The sequence below is a fragment of the Nicotiana sylvestris genome, chromosome 7 (genome assembly GCF_000393655.2).
Source record: "Nicotiana sylvestris chromosome 7, ASM39365v2, whole genome shotgun sequence".
NCBI lineage: Eukaryota > Viridiplantae > Streptophyta > Magnoliopsida > Solanales > Solanaceae > Nicotiana > Nicotiana sylvestris.
The window spans coordinates 137934848-137954655 of record NC_091063.1 but is presented as its reverse complement, the minus strand read 5'-3'; the positions used below and the strand labels follow the sequence as shown (position 1 = coordinate 137954655).

General features: G+C 34.6%; 3 protein-coding genes across 3 annotated transcripts; 2 read left to right on the top strand and 1 right to left on the bottom strand.

Moving 5' to 3' along the window:
- The first annotated feature begins 1793 nt into the window (after positions 1-1793).
- On the top strand, positions 1794-4676 carry LOC138873836 (uncharacterized). Its single transcript, XM_070152317.1, has 7 exons — positions 1794-1878; positions 1961-2066; positions 2156-2236; positions 2507-2903; positions 3011-3137; positions 3806-4344; positions 4430-4676. The coding sequence occupies exons 1-7, from the start codon at positions 1837-1839 to the stop codon at positions 4674-4676; spliced, it is 1539 nt and encodes a 512-aa protein (XP_070008418.1). The 5' UTR covers positions 1794-1836.
- Positions 4677-5362: 686 nt separating this feature from the next.
- Positions 5363-6516, bottom strand: LOC138873835 (uncharacterized). Its single transcript, XM_070152316.1, has 2 exons — positions 6010-6516; positions 5363-5806 (listed from the first exon to the last, which is right to left on the bottom strand). The coding sequence occupies exons 1-2, from the start codon at positions 6514-6516 to the stop codon at positions 5363-5365; spliced, it is 951 nt and encodes a 316-aa protein (XP_070008417.1).
- A 2161-nt stretch (positions 6517-8677) lies between these two features.
- On the top strand, positions 8678-13711 carry LOC104245277 (PHD finger protein ALFIN-LIKE 1-like). Its single transcript, XM_009800868.2, has 5 exons — positions 8678-8955; positions 9095-9127; positions 9571-9793; positions 12922-13042; positions 13246-13711. Exons 1-5 carry the CDS (start codon positions 8862-8864, stop codon positions 13492-13494), a joined length of 720 nt encoding a protein of 239 aa, XP_009799170.1. The 5' UTR covers positions 8678-8861; the 3' UTR covers positions 13495-13711.
- The last annotated feature ends 6097 nt before the right edge of the window (positions 13712-19808 follow it).

Below are 19808 nucleotides of genomic sequence, written 5' to 3'. Positions count from 1 at the left end.
ATCTACATTTATGTGAGATACTTGAAGTAACTATTTTGTAGATTCTTTGTCTCAATTTTGTAGTTTAATTGGAACTGTGACTCTTAGATAGTGTATAAATGTAGTTAGTTTGTAGTTGATGTGTAGTCTGATGGTTAAATTGTAGATATGTTATTTTTTATTTTAGCCTGTATAACTCATATATTTAACTTCATTCTAACTACAGTTAATCTACATTTATGTGAGATACTTGAAGTAACTGTTACATCCTGTAGATAATGTTTACACGTGCATTGTTCTTCTGTTATTGTTTTGTAGTTATAGGTGTGGGTAGGCTATTCTTCTTCTAGTTATATTTTGTATTTGTCATGTAGTTATATGTAGATTACTGCTTCCTTTTTATGCAAACTACTAATGTTCATTAATTTTATATTTTCTACAGAATGGACCTTACTTTGCACAACAAAATGTTGATTATGGTGTGCTTAGATTCCACAGTTTGTGTGATCCTAGCATACCTAGCCAGATACAAGCTTTACTCTCTCCGAATGCTTTAAGGGTTTTCAGAAAAACTTGTTTTGGTTACTTATTAGGTCTCCCCACAATCTGTATGCAAAACCAATCACTTCATCTTCTGATGAAGTATGAATTGACAAAGTCTACTGACTCATATTTTTCAGTACTATTTAAGGGTAAAAAATTGAATTTTTCCTTGAGAGAATTTGGGTTGATAACTGGTCTTAATTGTGTGAATAAGTTTTCAGACTATGGTTACACTTCCACCTATGTTAGCCCTTTAATGAATACATATTTTCCGAACAAAGAAAGGGTTGAGAAATGGCATTTGAAAAATGTAGTGACTAATAAAGCATGGGCAAACGATGTGGATGCGGTGAAGTTGTGCATTCTTTATATGTTGGAATTTTTTGTTTGTCCTTCTGATAAAGACCATGTGACTTTCATAGACAAGTTTATGTTCTTTCTAATAGAGTCTGGTAATTTTGAGTCATACCCATGGGGTATCAAATCCTTCAAGCAGGTTATTGAATCTGTCCGACATCGTCTTAATCCCCATGTACATTCTTATCTGATACGGGGATGCTCATTAGCCTTGCAAGTGTGGCTATATGAGTGTTGCTCGTCCGTCAGCACCGAGCTTGCTACGAGATGTTCTGAATCTATACCTCGCATTTTAAGATGGTCAGCTACAAAGGGGCAGATTTGGTTAACTGCAATTGAAGAGAAGATGATCAAGCCTGAGTGGATCAAGGTATTTTTTTCCACTTTTGTATGATGCTACAATTACATTCATAATAACTACATTGAATCTACATTTTTTTGTCACTTGAATTAACTGTTATTTTCATCATTCAGTTCACAAACATGATTGAATCTGGAGAAGAGCTTGGAGTGCTTAATCTGCCAGACAAGATTCAATATGAAGATGAACATGGTGCTCAACCATCACATGTTCCAACTGCTGCTTCTCCATCATTTGAACCCAAATATACAGATTGTCAAGAGGACATTGAATCTGTCAGTAGCAAGCTCATGAAGTTGGAAAAGGGGATTGTGCAGGTATTATGAATAACTACAATATATTGACATAATTTGCTACATTTTGACTTCATTACATAACAATTATAGTATGTTATACATTGTAGTTAATTTGTGGTATAAATCTATAACAATTATAGTTTGTTGAATTGTAGTGTAACTGTAGCAGTTAGAATAAGATTACCAACTAATTATATATTTAATTTTTAGGTTGATGGAAAGTTAGATGCCTATAGGAAGGCTGTTTTTTAGGAACTCTCAAGCCTTCGAGAGTTCATAGATCAATCTTTGAAGGGTGTTATGAATGTGATAAACAAGAGGTTTGATTTGGACGAGTCAAAGGTAAGAATTTACATATAATTTTGTACTAAGACTAATTAAGACATATGAATAAAGTAGTCTCAAATATTCCCCAAAATTGTAGTTTGCTGGTAGTTCAACAAAAAATAATTACCAACATCAAGGAGAGAACAACCAGCAATTCCAGTTCAATGCTGGTGATCAACTGCATGGAAGCACAAGCAATACAGGTATCTACAAAATTCCTACATACATATCTACAAATTTCAAGACAAGCATTATTTAATTATACTAATCATTTTTTTACTATGTGTTGCAGCTACAATTTCTCCAGAACATTTTCAACCACATGTTGACTTATATCCTGACTTCCAAGAAGCAGCTGAGGCATATAAAGCAGGTACAGAACCATTCCTTCATTACAATAAGGTTTTTATGCAAAATTTTAATAATTTACACCTTAACTACATATTCCTACATATATCTACAATTCTCATTTCCAATTATTCATTCAAGCTGAAGTTTCAGCAGAACATCTACAAGGAAATATTGAGGAAGAACCAGTAATTGATGAAGTAGCTGAGGCACAACAAACAGGTAATATATTCTCTATATTCTCTATAACTCCATAATACTGTTCATATCTACATAGATCTACACTTATCTACAGAAGGTGAAGTTCCACAGTCGCCAATTCACGGTGTGACTGTGACTGAAGTTGTTCCTGAAGGCATTGATAAAAAAGTTGTTCCTGAAGGCATTGAAAACAAAGGTTTGACATTGGATGACTTTGAGCTGCCAGAAAACTTATCACAGTTGGTCATGTATGGCGAGCCCATACCAGATGAATCAACCCCTGTTCATCCCGGTAGAACCAGGCAACCGGGAAAACATGCACGATCACCTTTCACATCTTTGTATAGTTCTGGAGGCAGCACATCTGTTGGACCTAAATTTTTTTACCTCAAGCACCCCTTCACAAGTGTCATAGGTGAAAATGTAGATCCTGAATTGACAGAAAGGTTCACCAACTGGTTATACATTCGTAGTGATAAAGTATCTAGGAGGTATGAATGCTTCATTTTACACTGTCTGTTCACCATTTTTATACTTTAAAATTGTAATTCATTTTGTAAATTTTTTGTATTTGATCATCTTTTTTTTGTTATTACAGGAGGAAATATTACTTTTCCAAGAAGGATAACCAAATCAAGCCTTGGTTGGATTTTGGTTGTGAAAAGATTGATAAGAAGGACTGGTTTTATGACCTTGCTCACCCCGGACAAGTCATCAATAACACAGTAAGTATAAAGAACATAATCATTCACAATATCTGTTTTGTCTTCAGCTGTGTAGTGTAATTGTAGTTTATTTTTCAGCTATGATGTGTAATTGTAGTAATATTGTAGACAACATATATATGTTACTATATTTATGTCTCAGCTGTGAAATTTTGCTTTTTATGGACCTTATGTATCATATGTGATGATGATTGTATGTACAAACTGGAATTTTGGTACTTTTGACTGACTTGGAATCTCTGTGTACCACAACTGTAGTTACCTTGTAGTAATATTGTAGAGCTTGTGATTGTGCCTATTAATATTAACTGTAGGTTGAACTTGCTGATTATTGGGACCTTAAGTTAGGTGGTATGTTTCATTTGTTCCTCTGTATAGTGAATAAATGTAGACAGTGCATAAATATAGTTAATGTGTAGTTGTTTTGTAGTCTGATGGGTCAATTGTACATATAGTACTTGTTCACTATGGTTCATACAAACTACAATTAAATTACATTTTGTGAGGTACTTGGACTAACTGTTATATTTCTGTAGTTATAGTGTAGCTAATTTGCAGCAATCTGTTAGAGTTTTTAATAAATTCAAATTGTAGTTAATCTGTAGCTGTCTTGTAGACAAGTGTGGTTACACCGTACCTTATTGTATATGTTTATTCTATTTTGGCAGCACATTGATGTTATTATGTATTATCTGCGAAAAAGAGGCAAATATGGCCCCAACAATAATACTAGGTTCACAACCACGGATTGCTTGTTCAAGACAAAGATTGAAAGAATCTATGACAAGTTCATAAGTTCTCCACCGGAACAAAGGTATTCGGTTGTTAAACCCGAGGATGATGTTGGAGAATATATTCTTGGGTACAGAATTCTTGCTAATGTTGCCTGGGATCTTGTTGACTATGTGCTCATACCTGTGAACCTTGTAGAGAACTTCCATTGGTTGTTGCTAGTTTTTGACATAAAGGACAGACAACTTTATGTTTATGATTCCATGGTGAGAGCAAACCGTCATAAAACAGTTGAGACATTGGTTGACAAGTTTTCAATCATTATCCCTCTGTATTTGTCATGCACTGGTTTCTATGGTAAACGTAAAGACATTAACTTCAAGAGCACAAAGGCATACATCGAGAAACCAGTTACGGACCCTCTCGACATACAATGGATGGTTGCTGAGATTCCACAACAAAAGGAAGGCTCAGTGTAAAAAAATAATCTCCCTTTCTATATGTTTAATTTTTTTATTTTAATCATTTGTTATATAATGAAAAATTCTCATCTTATGCAGCGATTGTGGTGTATTTGTGGCTGCATTTGCGGAGTATGTTAGCCTTGGAGATTTGGCAATCCCAAAGGAAGATCTTTCTGATATTGACCAACACCGTAGACGCTATGGAGCTCTACTGTGGGACTATGCAACAAAGAAGCAAGAAGATGGGTCAATCAGTGAGAGTGAGGTTACTGGCAGGCTAGCAAGGAGGAAGGGTGCTCCGGCAAAAAACGAGAGGACTAGAGTGCAACGAAAGAAGAAATAGACTATTGTGTTCCTAGTTTGGTCTGTGAAATTTGGTAGTTGAATTGGAAAACAATGTAGGAAATATGTCGTTTTGGTTTTCTACAACACTTTTTGTTGATTACATTATACTCGAGTACTCTGATTACATTTTTACAGCAACAACTTTGTCTTACAATTTGACTTTAATCTTCAAGTTATTTTTATAAATACCTTCAAGTGCGAAGTAATATCTGTATATAACTATCATTTGTCACACAACATAAAGATAAAATAAATACAGGAATCATATAAATAATTTAGCCATCTTTTATCAACAAGGTTTATCAAAAAAATTCAATTTATCTACATTTAAACTACGTCAAACTACATTTTAACTACAACTCCTCTACATATGAATAACAGGACTACAGTTCTAACACAGTTAAACTACATATTCACTACAATCTGGATACAATTTACGTTGAATGCATTCTTTATTAATATCAGTTTTTTTGTATACAGTAAATATTAAAGTTTAACTATTCTATAAAAAAAAGACAACTTTAGATGCTTGACAGAATACATAAAAACATAAATAGTGCAGATACACAAATTGATGTTTATACTTCTTATTCATCTTCAAAAACTTAAACAATTACACAAGAAAATCCGATAATTTGAGCTCACTAACATTTATTTTGAATAACTATTCTAACTACATGATATTCATTTCTTTTTCGGCGCATTCTTGCAAGTTCTTTTGTTATGCCCTTCACCTTCACAATTGCCACATGACACCTTGTATTTCTTTGACTTTATTTCATCAAATGTTTTATATCTTTCCTTGTGAGGTCTCCCTGGCTGCCTTTTATCTCCCGCCGGTGGCTTTACTACCTCATCCAAAATATGTTGTGGCACATCCCATTTGCCTTCATCAGGAAGAGGATTTACTGGCATTTCATAGGTAAGCAGAAGGCTCTTCCTTGTGTAATACGGAGAGCAATAGTTTTCGTATGTTTCATTCCTATGCCTTAATGCTGCCAAAGCATGCGCACATGGAAGTTCATCAAGTTGGAATTGTCCACAGCTACATTTCTTGTTTTCTAGACACACAATGTACCGCTTCACACCATCTAACACAGTATGTATATGATCTGTTGAAGCCCTCACCTACAATTGAAGACCAAACAGAAATAATAATACATCAATCATTAAAATGGATTATCAACAATTTACCTACAAATCAGCAACAAATATATTACAGCTCATCTACAAACTATTATTACCGACAATTTGACTACAGTTTAACTACAATCTGGAAACACTGCAGCTAGTACTTTTTTGATTCTACTGCACCAAAAAAAATATCTTACCCTTAGTTTCTGAGATAATGTACTGTTGTCTTCCAATTCTTTGTTGTATTTGTGACCAAGGTATGTGAAAGTACCCTTTGCCTTCGATAACTTTTCTTTTGTCCAACGTTCAAGAAGAGTCCTCATATACTCAAATAGATCAAATATTGGAAGCTCTCTTGCATCTTTTGTTACAACATTCAACGACTCGGCAATGTTTGACGTCATAGTAAAAGTTCTATTCACCGTTGCATGTACTCTTGACCATCTATGATAGCCAATATCATATAGGTAAGACTTTACACGCAGGTCTACCTCTTCAATCTTCAACATCCTTTCATTAAATTCATCCAGAGTGTATGACCGTGCTGTAGCAAAGTACAATTCATGTAATTGTAGATGTCCCTTCTTGAATTTTGACCTTATATTTGTCCATATATGCCACATGCAAGAGTAGTGTGCCAATCCTGGATAGACAACTGATGTTGCCTTCAGTATACTCTCATGCCTATCTGAAACAACACACATTGAAGGTCTTTCACCATATGCCTCCTTGAATTTCTCAAAGAACCACTTCCAAGACGCGTCGTTTTCAGAATCAACCACAGCATATGCCAAGGGAAAAATAGTACCTACATTTTTAAGACATAAAATATGATTAAATAACAACTACAATATATATTGAGAAATATAGACATGTTAACTACATTCTTTTATATAACTACAAAATAACTACAATTTAACTGCATTTTAAAGACTGTCTACAAAATAAGTACAAAATTATTCCATTATTTACCTGCTGCATCCATGGTGCTTGCTGTCAGCATAATCCCCCTGTAGGCTGACTTTAAGAATGTCCCATCAACCACTACTACCGGCCTACAATGTTGCCAACCATTTATTGATGTACAAAGAGCAACAAATGCGTATAAGAAGCAATCATCTGCTGCCTTCTTCAATTTAACAACAGAACAAGGATAATTCTTCTCAAGAATATAAAAATATTTGGGTAATTTGTTGTAGGAGTCACACGGATTCCCTCTCAAAAACTGTAAAGCTTTTTCCTTTGCTCTCCATGCTTGCATGTAGCTTAGGTTCAGTCCATGTTCGGATAACATGTCAGTTTGTATGTCCTTTGGTGTGTAAACAGTCTTAGGATCACAATACTTTGGAACGACCATGCTACCAAGTACTGCTGCAGTACGTTTGCGCTGTATGAATGTTTCGTCCATTAGGCAGCATGTGTGTTGAAACTTCTTATCTTGAACATTGCCGAATCATTAATTGACGTTGCCTTGAAATGCCATTTACAGCTTTCAGCAACACATATAAGCCAGTAGCTACAAAAGAAATACAATATTTACACAAATTTATGAAAAAACTACAATTAACTACAAACTGACTACAATTTAACTACAATTTATAAAACCCACCTATCTTCAATTCATACACTGATTTTGCTGATATATTATCCACAAATAACTACATACCTTCTATGACTAGATCTTTTTACTCTGAACTGGAACTTGTGCATCACTGAATAATTCTTCATTGCAGCAGCTACTGTTTGCTTGTCCTGATAAACTTGTCCTTCTTCAATATATGTTTGCGTAGATTCAGTTATTATTTCACTTTGATATTCCTCTATAGCTGGTGAGGATGGAAATTCAAGTAAGTTTAGGGATCCAGACGAACCTGCAAACAATAAATTCATAAATGTAGTTTCTATGTAGATAATTTTGAAAGCAACATTGCTTTATCCTTTTCAGTACTATGTGAGCTTTGTAGTTTAATTGTAGGTAATTGTAGTAATATTGTAGATAACATAGTAACACCATAACTCTCTGCAATGTCGAATCAAACATACCTGCACTGGTGCTTTCATTGTTGATTGCCAATTCCATATTGAAATCTCTTACGCTTATACATAAAGGATACAGACCTAAGTTTTTATTCTCCTTTTTGGTTTCCATATACACACGAACCCCCATATCATTCCTAATCTCCATTGGAGGACAATTCTCGTTCACAATGTATTTGATTTCTATAATTTTATCCGATGTATCAATCGATAATTGTTCTGCAATTGTAGAACTGAGAATTCCGTAGCTTGCATTATCATCTACCACAATGGCATCAACTTCAAAATCTCTAAATCTGCCATAGTTATCCCAATTACCATTCGATTTCAGCATTATTGGGATTTTTGACATGATTTCGTGTAGTTGATAGGAAAAAAGACGAAGAACAGATATAGTTTCTACAATTTGAGTACTGATATCGACGAAGAGCAATTTTGTACAATTTGAGACGAAGAACAGATATAGTCTCTCTTCAGTAATTGTACAATTTGATTGCGTTTTTTGTTGTAGCTGATATCAACAGAGATCTCTTTCTGTTGAGGAAGGAGAGAATTACGCAACTGGTGCCTTCATCAGGAAGAGGTGCCTTCATCAGGAAGAGAGATCTCCTTTGTTTCAAAATTCGAATAAAATCGTTGACAGAATCACATCAGATCTGGTGCCTTCATTTTAGGGTTTTTTTAATGGCAAAATCTACCTATTTTTGGATTGGTATATAATTTGTAGTAAAAGTGTGGATTGCATGGGTAAATAACAAATTATGAACATTTTTGGTAATAAGATTTGATATATGGTATAGATAGGTAAAAATCCCTTTATTTATTAGTATGTTTATTAATTAATTTTCATCACGTAGCATAAGCTCCCAACACTCGCATCTCTCTTTCTCAATTCAATTTGTTCTTTTTCTTTAAACAATTCCCAGTAATTTTTTCCTTCTTCTTTTCGTAGATCTCAGATATAAATTCTTAAAAATTCTCTTCGTTTTTTCTTTTCTTCTGAGGTTAATAAATGGCCTCAATTCCTTCAAGTCCTCGTACTGTAGAAGAGATCTTCAAAGATTACAACGCTCGTAGAACTGGCATAGTTCGTGCTTTAACTTATGGTACTTCATGCATAAATATAGATACCCATGTTCTTTTTTTTTTTTTTTTAATAAAGTTTCGATCTTTTTTCCCTTTTGGTTTGTAATTTGGTATTTTCTTGAATAATTGAGTGTGAATCTTTTTGGTTTTGTTTTCCAGATGTGGATGAATTCTACAATCTGTGTGATCCAGGTAATTTTTAGTTGAATTTACTTTGTCGTTTTCTTGTAGATCGTGGATTTTATGGCTTTTGATTGTAGTAATACATGATGCTGTCAATTTAAATTTTTTGAGAACTGGATGTGAAAAAGAAAACTGATAATCTTAGTTTGACTATTTAGTGCTAATAAATGAGTTTTCTGTTAGTCTACGAAAGTGTTTATTTCTAAGATTTTTTGTTGATTTAAATAGTTTAGATATGTTTTTGCTTAGAGAAATTATATTTGTAGGAACATTGTTAACAAGGAGAATTTTGAACAAAATGACATGAACTGTGACTTTGTTTAAAGAAGAGTTTTAACTGGACCTGTTGCGACTTATTTTAGTTTTTTCCTGTTTCTTAAAAGGTAAATTTGTCTTGTTTGACATTTTTTCTTTTTGTGTGATTTTTAAAATGTGTCATTGCTTGGGTGTAGAGAAGGAAAATTTGTGTCTGTATGGACATCCAAATGAAACTTGGGAAGTCAACCTTCCTGCCGAGGAAGTACCACCTGAGCTCCCAGAGCCAGCACTTGGGATAAATTTTGCTAGGGATGGAATGAATCGTAGAGATTGGCTTTCCCTCGTTGCTGTTCACAGTGATTGTTGGTTGCTTTCTGTGTCTTTCTATTTTGGAGCTCGCCTTAACCGAAATGAAAGGTACTCTTTTGGTGGTTATTATAATTGAGATAAATCGGCATTTACAGATTTTGAGAACACTTTATGAAAATGCGGGATCCCTCTGCTGTTCCTCTTGTGAAGCGTAGGGGTACTTTTGTAACTCTTAACGGTCACCTTCCTCTCCCGTCCCTTAGGTGGTTCCTGCTATCACGTAGAAGTTCATGGAAGAAGAGGGATAACTTTCTCTTTGTATGTAAAGTTGCTAATTGGCTATAATTGAATGTTTTAGTGGTTGAGTGAGGCAATTTTCGAGGGGGAACTTCCCAATAAGCCATTGTAAGCATTGGAATCATCTAATTATCTTGAATTCTTTTCACTTCTCTGGCTTTGTTGATAGAAATTTGCAAAAAACTCCTTGTACATATCATGGAGCATTTTCTCTTTTTGGATTTTATACATTTAAGGAAAATATTAGAACGAAGATAACTTTATTTTTGTTATGACTTCATAGAGAAATCTCGTGAGAGTTTCTGCAGCCAAAGTGTCTTAATTGTGTAATGGAGGTGAAGCTTTAAGAAAGAGAACGTTAATGAAGCAGGCAGCATACTAAACCAAGGTCTAGGTCTACCGATGTTCAAATGGTGATCCATCTTATAATTGGTCTAGATTTCTGAAAAAAGCATAAAAAACAGAACTTGGTCCGAGAGTCTATAGTATTTGATATGGGCACTTAATAGGGAAAGTGAATTTGCAAGATGGACCTTTAATGCTTGTAGCTGATATAATTAATACATCTGCCTTTAGCAACACACTGAAGACGAGTTATCTGAACCATATTTAATCAAGAAACGATGCTAATGCTGTTTTGACCTTTCAGTGAATCCTATAAAGTATAAACTGGAGTACCGTCTAATTCTGCCTATGTTATGCTACGTGTCAGAAAGGCCTGATCATAGTATTTCTTGGCATTTATTGTGCGTTTTCTATGAGGATTCTCTGTACTGGAGAAGCACGGTTATTCTCAGTTATACATTGAAATGTTGGATACGGTACATTGTTAAGACTGTCATTCAACGGTAACAGTGCTCGGTTTAAGCAAATAAATAGCTGCTCTGTGCTATCAGGTCTCTATTCTGCACCTTCCACTTCATTCAATCTTGAAGTGAGACAAGTTCTGTTTGTCCAAAAGATGAATTCTTCTTTAGTATATATGGTTATATATTTTCCTGATGGGGCAGAGGGGATGCATTCTGTTGGTTGTATATCTTTGTCGTGCTTGTCGTGTATTGAGATTGTAACTTTTTTCTTGAAGATTTTAGTGTTCACCAAAACAGCCTTTTGGTAGTTAGGATTGATTACATGTATCTTCCATGTGCACGTACCGCCCTTTAAAAGTTAGTTCTACGAGTTCTGATGTCTATCCTTAACTTTCTATAAAGTACATAAATTACTGCATAATTTTTTTTATGAAGGGGAATTTTATAGATGGCATCCAGAAGATGCAAGAAGTACAAAAGAGAGTACATAAAAGACAGTTAGCTATGAACAAAAAGAGCTAAGCAAGAGCTAAAGAGCTAACAAAATCAAAAAAGTTAATATGACAATCATTAGGAGCTAAATTGTGCCAACTATACAACCATTGAAGACATCTAGCCTTAAGAACCATAGAAGGAGTTGATATCCCATCAAAGCACCTGCAATTCCTTTCTGACCAGACACACCAAAAGATGCAGGCAGGAACCATCTGCCAGATTTTCCTGATGGACTAAAACTTTCCAAAGAGACCAGCATTCATAGACTTATCAATTTACTGCATAACACTTCTCTGTGCTTTTATCTTCTGTGAGTACCGTCAGATTGTTCACCGACTTAAGCTGTGGTCTGAAGTGATGTAGATTATTGAAGCTTTTCTTTGCAGTCTTTTCACGTACTGGGCATAATTGAGAAACTATATTCTGCTGTAAACGTTTGATGTGGTGTATTGCCAGTTCTTAATTTTGTTTGCTCAGATGTCAATCTACTCTTTAATGGTTTTACCCCATGATTTCTGAAAGGCTGACCATTTTATTTAATGCTGGAAATTGTTTCTTTGGATGTTAGACATCTGAAGTGGAGGAACATCTATAGTCATGCAACTTAAATATGCAAAAGCTTCAGAATCTCCATTGTTCAAGGGTGTCTAGACTTATCTTGCCACTAGATTACCTTGATTTAGATGTAGAAAGTACATTATGTTTTCTGAGTTGATATTTCCTTCTGGTTGCACTTTCTTTAGGGGACAACCTCTTGGCGCTAATAACAAGTCTTAGACACTTTGCTCTATCTAATCTAGATTACGTTTCTAGTAATAATAAACATGCATTTGCGTATAAAGAGAAAAATTGTTAAGGAAATTATCACCTGTTTGCCAAGGCGCTCTCTTTCCTAGAAATCTCATAGTTTACTCTTCTTGGAGGGGAAAAGTTGCACATTGCTCCATCCCTTACTTTGCATTGCATCTAATCCTTTTTCTTGGGTATTGCTTTAGATAAAGTTGTTGAATTGCCTTATTTATAGTCCTATTCACCACTTTCATCACCCCATTATCTTCTTTTCTGGTGGATGAATGGAGGTTTGTAAGAGGTTAAAAGAATTACGACATAGTCACTCTACCGGCCATTTGTGGACAACCTTCTGATTTGGTCCTTTTTAACTTGTGCCTGGTTAAACTATACTTTATGTGTAACTTTTCTGCTGGAAAGTCTTATGTTATCCTGATTTTCAATATAGTGTTGCCAAAGGCACGCTTTAAGCGCGCTTAAGCCCTGAAGCGAGGCTCAAAACATGTTGAGCGCCTCCTCACTTAGCAGGCGCTTCAGTGTCATCATCAAGGCTCTAAGGCATACTTTTTCTTGCCAACGAGCTTAACGCTGAAGAAACGACACTAAACAATTGATACTTCACTCTATCATAATTGTTTTTCAATTTTTTTGTCCATATGTTAGTTATTCATGTTTATGATTATTAGTGTTGGACTACACATAAAAAATTGTTTTTTCCCTCTTTTTGCGCCTTTCTCAAGTAAAGCCCACACTTTATTTGCGATTTGCGCTTAAATTCCCAACGGAGCTTAGAGCTTTTTTTGTGCTTTCGTCTTTGATAACTCTATTTCGATACTTGTTGGACAGGAAGCGTCTATTCAGCATGATGAATGATCTGCCCACCGTCTTTGAAGTTGTGACAGAAAGAAAGCCTCTAAAAGATAAGCCCAGTGCAGATAGTGGGAGCAGATCACGTGGTAGCATAAAGGTAGGGAAAACATCCAAGTCTTCCCTTTAGTTTGTTTGTAGGTCCCCTTGGTATTAGGACTACTAATGCATAATATCGGTAACACCATGGTACTCTTATATTGAGTTCCTTTAGTTTCTCTCTCAGAGTTTCATGATCGACTATGTATGCGCTTGCTCGCTCTCTCCCTCGTTGCTAAATGCCATTCCCCCCGTTTTGTGCAGAGATCTAATGATGGTCAGGCTAAAAGCACCCCAAACCTGGCAGATGAAAGCTACGAGGAGGATGAAGAAGAACATGGGGAAACACTCTGTGGAAGCTGTGGTGGGAACTACAGCGCTGATGAATTTTGGATTGGCTGTGACATCTGTGAGAAGTGGTACCATGGAAAGTGTGTGAAGATAACACCTGCTAAAGCTGAGAGTATAAAGCAATACAAATGCCCGTCTTGTATGAAGCGGGCAAGACAGTAGTCATCTCATGAATCAGAGGACAGGGGGGCATCAATCCTATTGTTTCGCCATTAACAGAATAGTACAGCAATATTACATTTGTAATGGATATGCTATTGTAATTTTTCTTTTCTTATATATGCTTAGAAAGGGGATAAAGAGGTTTCTCTTCTATCCTTGATCCATGTTCGGATGTTGACCAAATCCCAATATATAGAAAGTTGGTTAATTTACTTTACATGCTCTTATCATGTTAAATGTTTCATGGTTATTTGTAAAAAAAGAATGTTTGTTGTTACATAGTGCTTTGTTATTTTGATGGTTGCATAGTTTGTTACATAAACTAATGAATAAACAACAACAACAACCTAGTATAATCCCACATGTGTGGGGTCTGGGGAAATAAACTAATGAATGCTGTTGGATTATGTAGACTACATGCTTTTTTACCAGGTATAATTTCCAGAGAAAGACCTGATTACATCGATAAGTGGTCTGTAAAGTTTTTATTAATGGTGTGCTATTTGGATTTAGTTAACGGTATCAACCAAAAGATGAAAATAGATGGAACATATCAAGATTCAGAGTGGTAGCTGCTGTCTGAAAAATTGAGAATGAAAGCTGGCTTGTAGTTAGCCCGTTGTATGCCTTATTTTGTCTTCTAACTCGATTCTTTAGGCAGGTTTAAGATAATTCCAATAGAAAAGTGACAACATTTACCACTCTTGTTAGCTCGTTATTGCTTATGAGTTTAGTTCTCTTCACCAAATGATATAAAAAGCAAGATCTTGTGTATAAGAAGTTGGGGACTCTTTTTAACTTAGCTTGGTTTATTCCGAAAATTAGCAGCATTCTACCTACCCTTTTACATAGAATCCATCAACTTGTTAACATTATCTTGACAACAGCTTTACTTTAAGTCTTCTTTCTTTGGCATAGCTCCTCTGCAATGCCTGGGAAGTTCAAAGAGCTGCTGAGTTCCAATATGGGTTCGAATCGGTCCGATTGTTCATCAAAGGAGAGACTGAAATGGACTCAACAACTTCATGACCTGTTTGAGAAGGCAGTTACTCAGCTTGGAGGTCCAGAAAGTAAGCATACTTTTATTTACTTAATTATGTATTTGTCACGCTATCTCACGTGCATGCCTTTTCTAGTAATGTGTGGCGGTGAGACTTGAACCGAGAACCTCTTGCCTGCTCGATTTCATAATGAACTATGTGACCATCTCAAATGAAAGTTTAAACCGTTTTGTAAGAGCACACGTTTATTTATTTAATTATATCTCAATACCTTTTAAACACATCGTTTTCATCCCTTTTTCATTTCTTATAAACTAAATTGGCTTGCAGGAGCAACACCAAAAGGAATTTTGAAGGTTATGGGAATTGAAGGACTGACTATCTTCCATGTTAAAAGCCACCTACAGGTTTTTACTTATATCCCTTGTGATGATCTCTTTCCTAATTGCATATCATTTCTATCTTTTGTGCCAAACATCTTTCCACCTCTTTCTGATTCATTTGTAGTTTCTGTTGTCATAATGCTAGCCTTGTTACTTCCTAGGTTAAAATATTTAGATGGATACAACATTCAAGCATACAGAGGCAAATTCAAGATTTAAGCTTTTTCCGTTCAAGATTTTGATTTTCCCTGAAAAATATGTGTTCATAAATAGGAGTCTACTTTCTAGTGTTTTTCATGCACACATGTATATATATGTTTTGTGCGTAAAATAATGAATTCAATTGAACTCACTCCCAACACCCTAGGTCTGCCTCTGAGTTCATAAGCTTGTTCATAAACGTCCTATGTTTTTTGGTCTTTTTCTCTGTTTTGCTAACTTAGTACTCAACTGATCATGTATGTATGCAAAAGCTCAAATCTTTGCTTTATTATTATTCACTTCTTATTTTCTCTTTCAATCACAACAGAAGTACAGGATGTCAAAATTTGTACGTGAAGATCCCGTTAGTAAGTCTCTTCCCTTTTACAGTTTTGGAATTTCCATTTCCTACATGCAAGTTATGTAATATACTAACGTTTTCTAGTTTTCTGGCTTTTCATTTTCTAACATATAGTTGGCAAGTTTGAAAGGAGAAGCATTTCAGAAATTTTGCCAAATTTCAGTGCCACAGCGTGAGTTACTTCTTCATTCCTTAAACCTTATACAAAGTTCTTCCTCCAACCATTGTTTTCACTCTTAACGAAAAAAAAAAGGGGAGCCCGGTGCACTAAGCTCCCGCAATGCGTGGGGTCTGGGGAAGGGCCGGACCCTAAAGGGTCTATTTTACGCAGCCTTACCTTGCATTTCTGCAAGAGGCTGTTTCCACGGCTCGAACCTGTGACCTTCAGGTCACATGACAACAACTTTACTAGTTACGCCAACGTTCCCTTTCTATTTTCACTCTTAATATTGCTCAAAATTTGGTATGAAATGTTAATGGATTTTACTTATATAAACAAATAGTGTAAATAATATCTATATTCTCAGTGTATTTTAACCTGTTGTAGTAGGTAACATGCCTTATTTTTCAGGTTACTACTTATCAATAGCTATTTGCTGTTAGTGTAAAGAAGTTAAACTCAATGTTAATATGTATAGGGGCGCTCAACTTAATGAAGCACTACAAATGCATATGGATGCACGAAGGCGATTAAGCGATCATCTTGAGGTAAATTTTAAATTAGTGATTTTCATCCATGTTTAGAAAGTTTTTAAGATGAAATCTTCTATGAAAGGTTCAAAGAAACTTGAGGATGAAACTTGAAGCACAAGGAAGATTTCTAGATGGAATAATGGAGGAACGAAAAGCTCATGCTTCAAGTTGTAGGCTAAGCTGCAAGTCCTACTCATATTCACCCTTGTCATTACCATCTCTATGTGATGAATTATCTGAATCAAACGTTAAAGAACTCGAATCTGATTCCGAGGTTGATAGAAACGAGATAAGGTCTGTCGATCCTGAATGTCAAGCACGAAAAAGGAGTCGAATCGATGAAGATGTAATATTGTCTCATCGATACAATAGTAATGTTGCATATTCATCACTCACTTCTGGACCTCAAAATCATCCTTATAGTTCACCACATGAATTACCATGGAGTACTCTTGCAACTTACCAGTCACCTCATATGCCTGCTTTTTATGATTCTCTTATTTAATCAACTTACTCAAAATGTTCTTGAATTTAAGAGTATTGGCCATGGCTTAATATATTTGAGTGAAAAAAAACGTGTGTTAGGCCAAATATTGTATTTAAATAAAACCACCAATTGTGTGATAAGTTATAGTATAATCTTGATAACTAAGGGCAATCTACATCTGGGGCTGTTCTTTGTCATTAAGAATTCAAGGTGGAGTATATATGTAGATATATATGCTTTGTACCTCTTACCAATTTAATGAAGAATTATGATACTTGCATCTTCTTGTTTGTTTGTTTGTGCATCTATGATTCTCATTCTTTCATTTTCTTTTCTCTAAAAATTTTTGTTCACTTTATCATTGGTCATTTGGTTGGAGGGATTAAGAAAATAATCTCAGCTTAGGTTGGAGGTTAAGAAAATTATCCCCGCATAACTATTGTTGTGTTTGGTTAGTCTATAATATAGCTCCTACATCATATATATATATATATATATATATATATATATATATATATATATATATATATACTATACTATACTAAAAGTGGGAAGACCCTCTAAAGTCGAATTACTTAAATGCCCTTCAAAAGCTGAATGACCATATTACTCTTTAAATCAATGAAAATGAATATGTTAGATGAAAATATTAGGTGGTATTGAATTGGGATTCTTTCATCTGCCATCAGTTATAACGTGTTGTAGGTGTGCACATCTTTTTGCTTAATAAATAGGAATGATCGTTTAGTCTACTGTAGTTATTAAATGTTCAGTTTGTCAATTTTTTTAAAGCTCCACCTCTATATCAGTTTTGGTCCTTTGAGATGCTACCAAAAATAACATTTATGGGTAAACTTTTTATATCTTTTATTGTACTTATAATAGTGCAAAACAAAGTGCCAGATCAATTTAACAATTTTCTCTTCTTTCTATAAGAAATTCCATTTTGCCCACATTATCTATTGTCTCTTTTCATTTGTCATCTTTTGCTCAGCAACATCTTGATAGGCAAACTAATTTCTTTTTCATTTTCTCATGTCTCCTACCATCTAGAGGCTTGTATTTATGGGACAACTGTGTACTATAATATTACCTTTCTGCAAAAGAACCATTAGAATTAGTTTATGGTCTATTTGCCAACGGAAGGCTTTATTGTTTTCCAGTCGATTAATCCTTAGAGGTTTTGTCTATTCTAGAATGTTTTCTTTTTAAACAAAGGATAGAAGTTTGATAAGAAAGTGTAGTGATATATACTCATTTGTAATAGGAGTAGTACGATTCTTTTTCTTATTTTTCATATCTCGATTACAAAATAATGTGATTGTTGGGATGTCGGATACACTATAACATGCGCGTCTGTATTTACTGTCTTTAGTTGGATGTAATTTCTGGCTTGTGTAGATACATTTTTTCTGCTTTGTTTGATATGTACTGCAAAGTGAGACTTTTATTGAATCTTAATTTGTATGATCCTCTGTTTTTCTCATTACATCATATTGAACAATTTTTACATCATTATTTTTCGTTATTTTCAATTATTTTCTTTGGTTGGTTAAGCTATATATATAATTGGTGTTTTTGTTTGCACTACATAATAAAAATTTTACAAAGTACTTTACATTGATTTGATAAAGTATTAATACTGAAAAGAAAAAAGTAAATGAAATTGCTGGATATATAATTTTTCATGGTCTTATGTATAGAGATTGACAAATTAAATGGAATGGCATAATTTTTGTAGCTACTTCCATCCCTTGTACCAATTTTGTTAGCCTCTCAATTACTCATGCAAGGACACTGTTTTGTATATTTTCGATTCGTTTTTAAAACTCCAAGCAAATATTTCTACTATTTTGTTTTATACAAATATTTTAGTAGTTGTCCCTAAACGAGGAAGGTACTTATGATGTGTGGTAGTAACTATTATAATAATTATGGCTGACACGTACAAAAAAGTTTAGAATAATTAAACTTACACAGTTAGAAAGAGAAGTTTTTATTGAAAGTATGACGAATCTGTTATAAAATAAAAGCAATGCAGTAAAATGTAAACAAGAAGAGATAGAGAGAATGAAGAAGTGTTTTCTTTTTTTACTTTGGTGTAATTTTTCATTGCAATTACATGGCCTTTTATAGACATAAAAAGTAAAGATGATGGACATAAAATAGGAAATTTAATCTTTAAGTTATTCACAACATGAGCATTCAATGTAGCATTCAATGTAGTATCCAATGTACAAACTATTCATAACACTCCCCCTTGGATGTCCATATAAGATAATGTGCCTCATTAAAAACTTACAAAAAAAAAATATTGGGATGTACATAGTTATTTATAATATGCATTGCTTGCTGCCTCATTAAAAACCTTACCAGGAAAACCCAGTGGGACAAACCTTGGCTAAGGAAAAGAGTGCAGCATGTAGTTACTTCCCCTGATGAAAAATCACTTAATGTCTCGAAGACGACACATTCCAATCTTATATACCAGCTTTTCAAATATTGAGGTTGGTAATGCCTTAGTGAACAGATCAACCAAATTATCACTTGAACGAACTTGTTGTACATCTATTTCACCATTCTTCTGAAGATCATGAGTGAAAAAGAATTTCGGTGAAATGTGTTTTGTTCTATCTCCTTTGATATATCCTCCTTTCAATTGAGCTATGCATGCAGCATTGTCTTCATACAATATTGTTGGAATATTCTCTTTCGAAGAAAGACCACATGTTTGCTGAATGTGTTGAGTTATAGATCTTAACCAAATGCATTCTCGACTTGCTTCGTGAATGGCTATTATCTCTGCATGATTTGAAGAAGTAGCAACCATAGTTTGTTTTGTCGAACGCCATGATATGGCCGTACCTCCACTTGTAAATAAATAGCCTGTCTGAGATCGACCCTTGTGTGGATCAGACAAATATCCTGCATCTGCATAACCAATCAATGATGGTTTGGATTCATTTGAATAAAATAAACCCATATCAATGGTCCCTTAGAGGTATCTGAATATATGTTTAATACCATTCCAATGTCTTTGTGTTGGCGAAGTACTAAATCTTGCCAATAAGCTTACTGAGAAAGCTATATCTGGTCGGGAATTATTGGCAAGATACATTAATGCCCTAATTGCACTAAGATATGGTACTTCGGCACCAAGAAGCTCTTCATCATTTTCATGAGGTCGG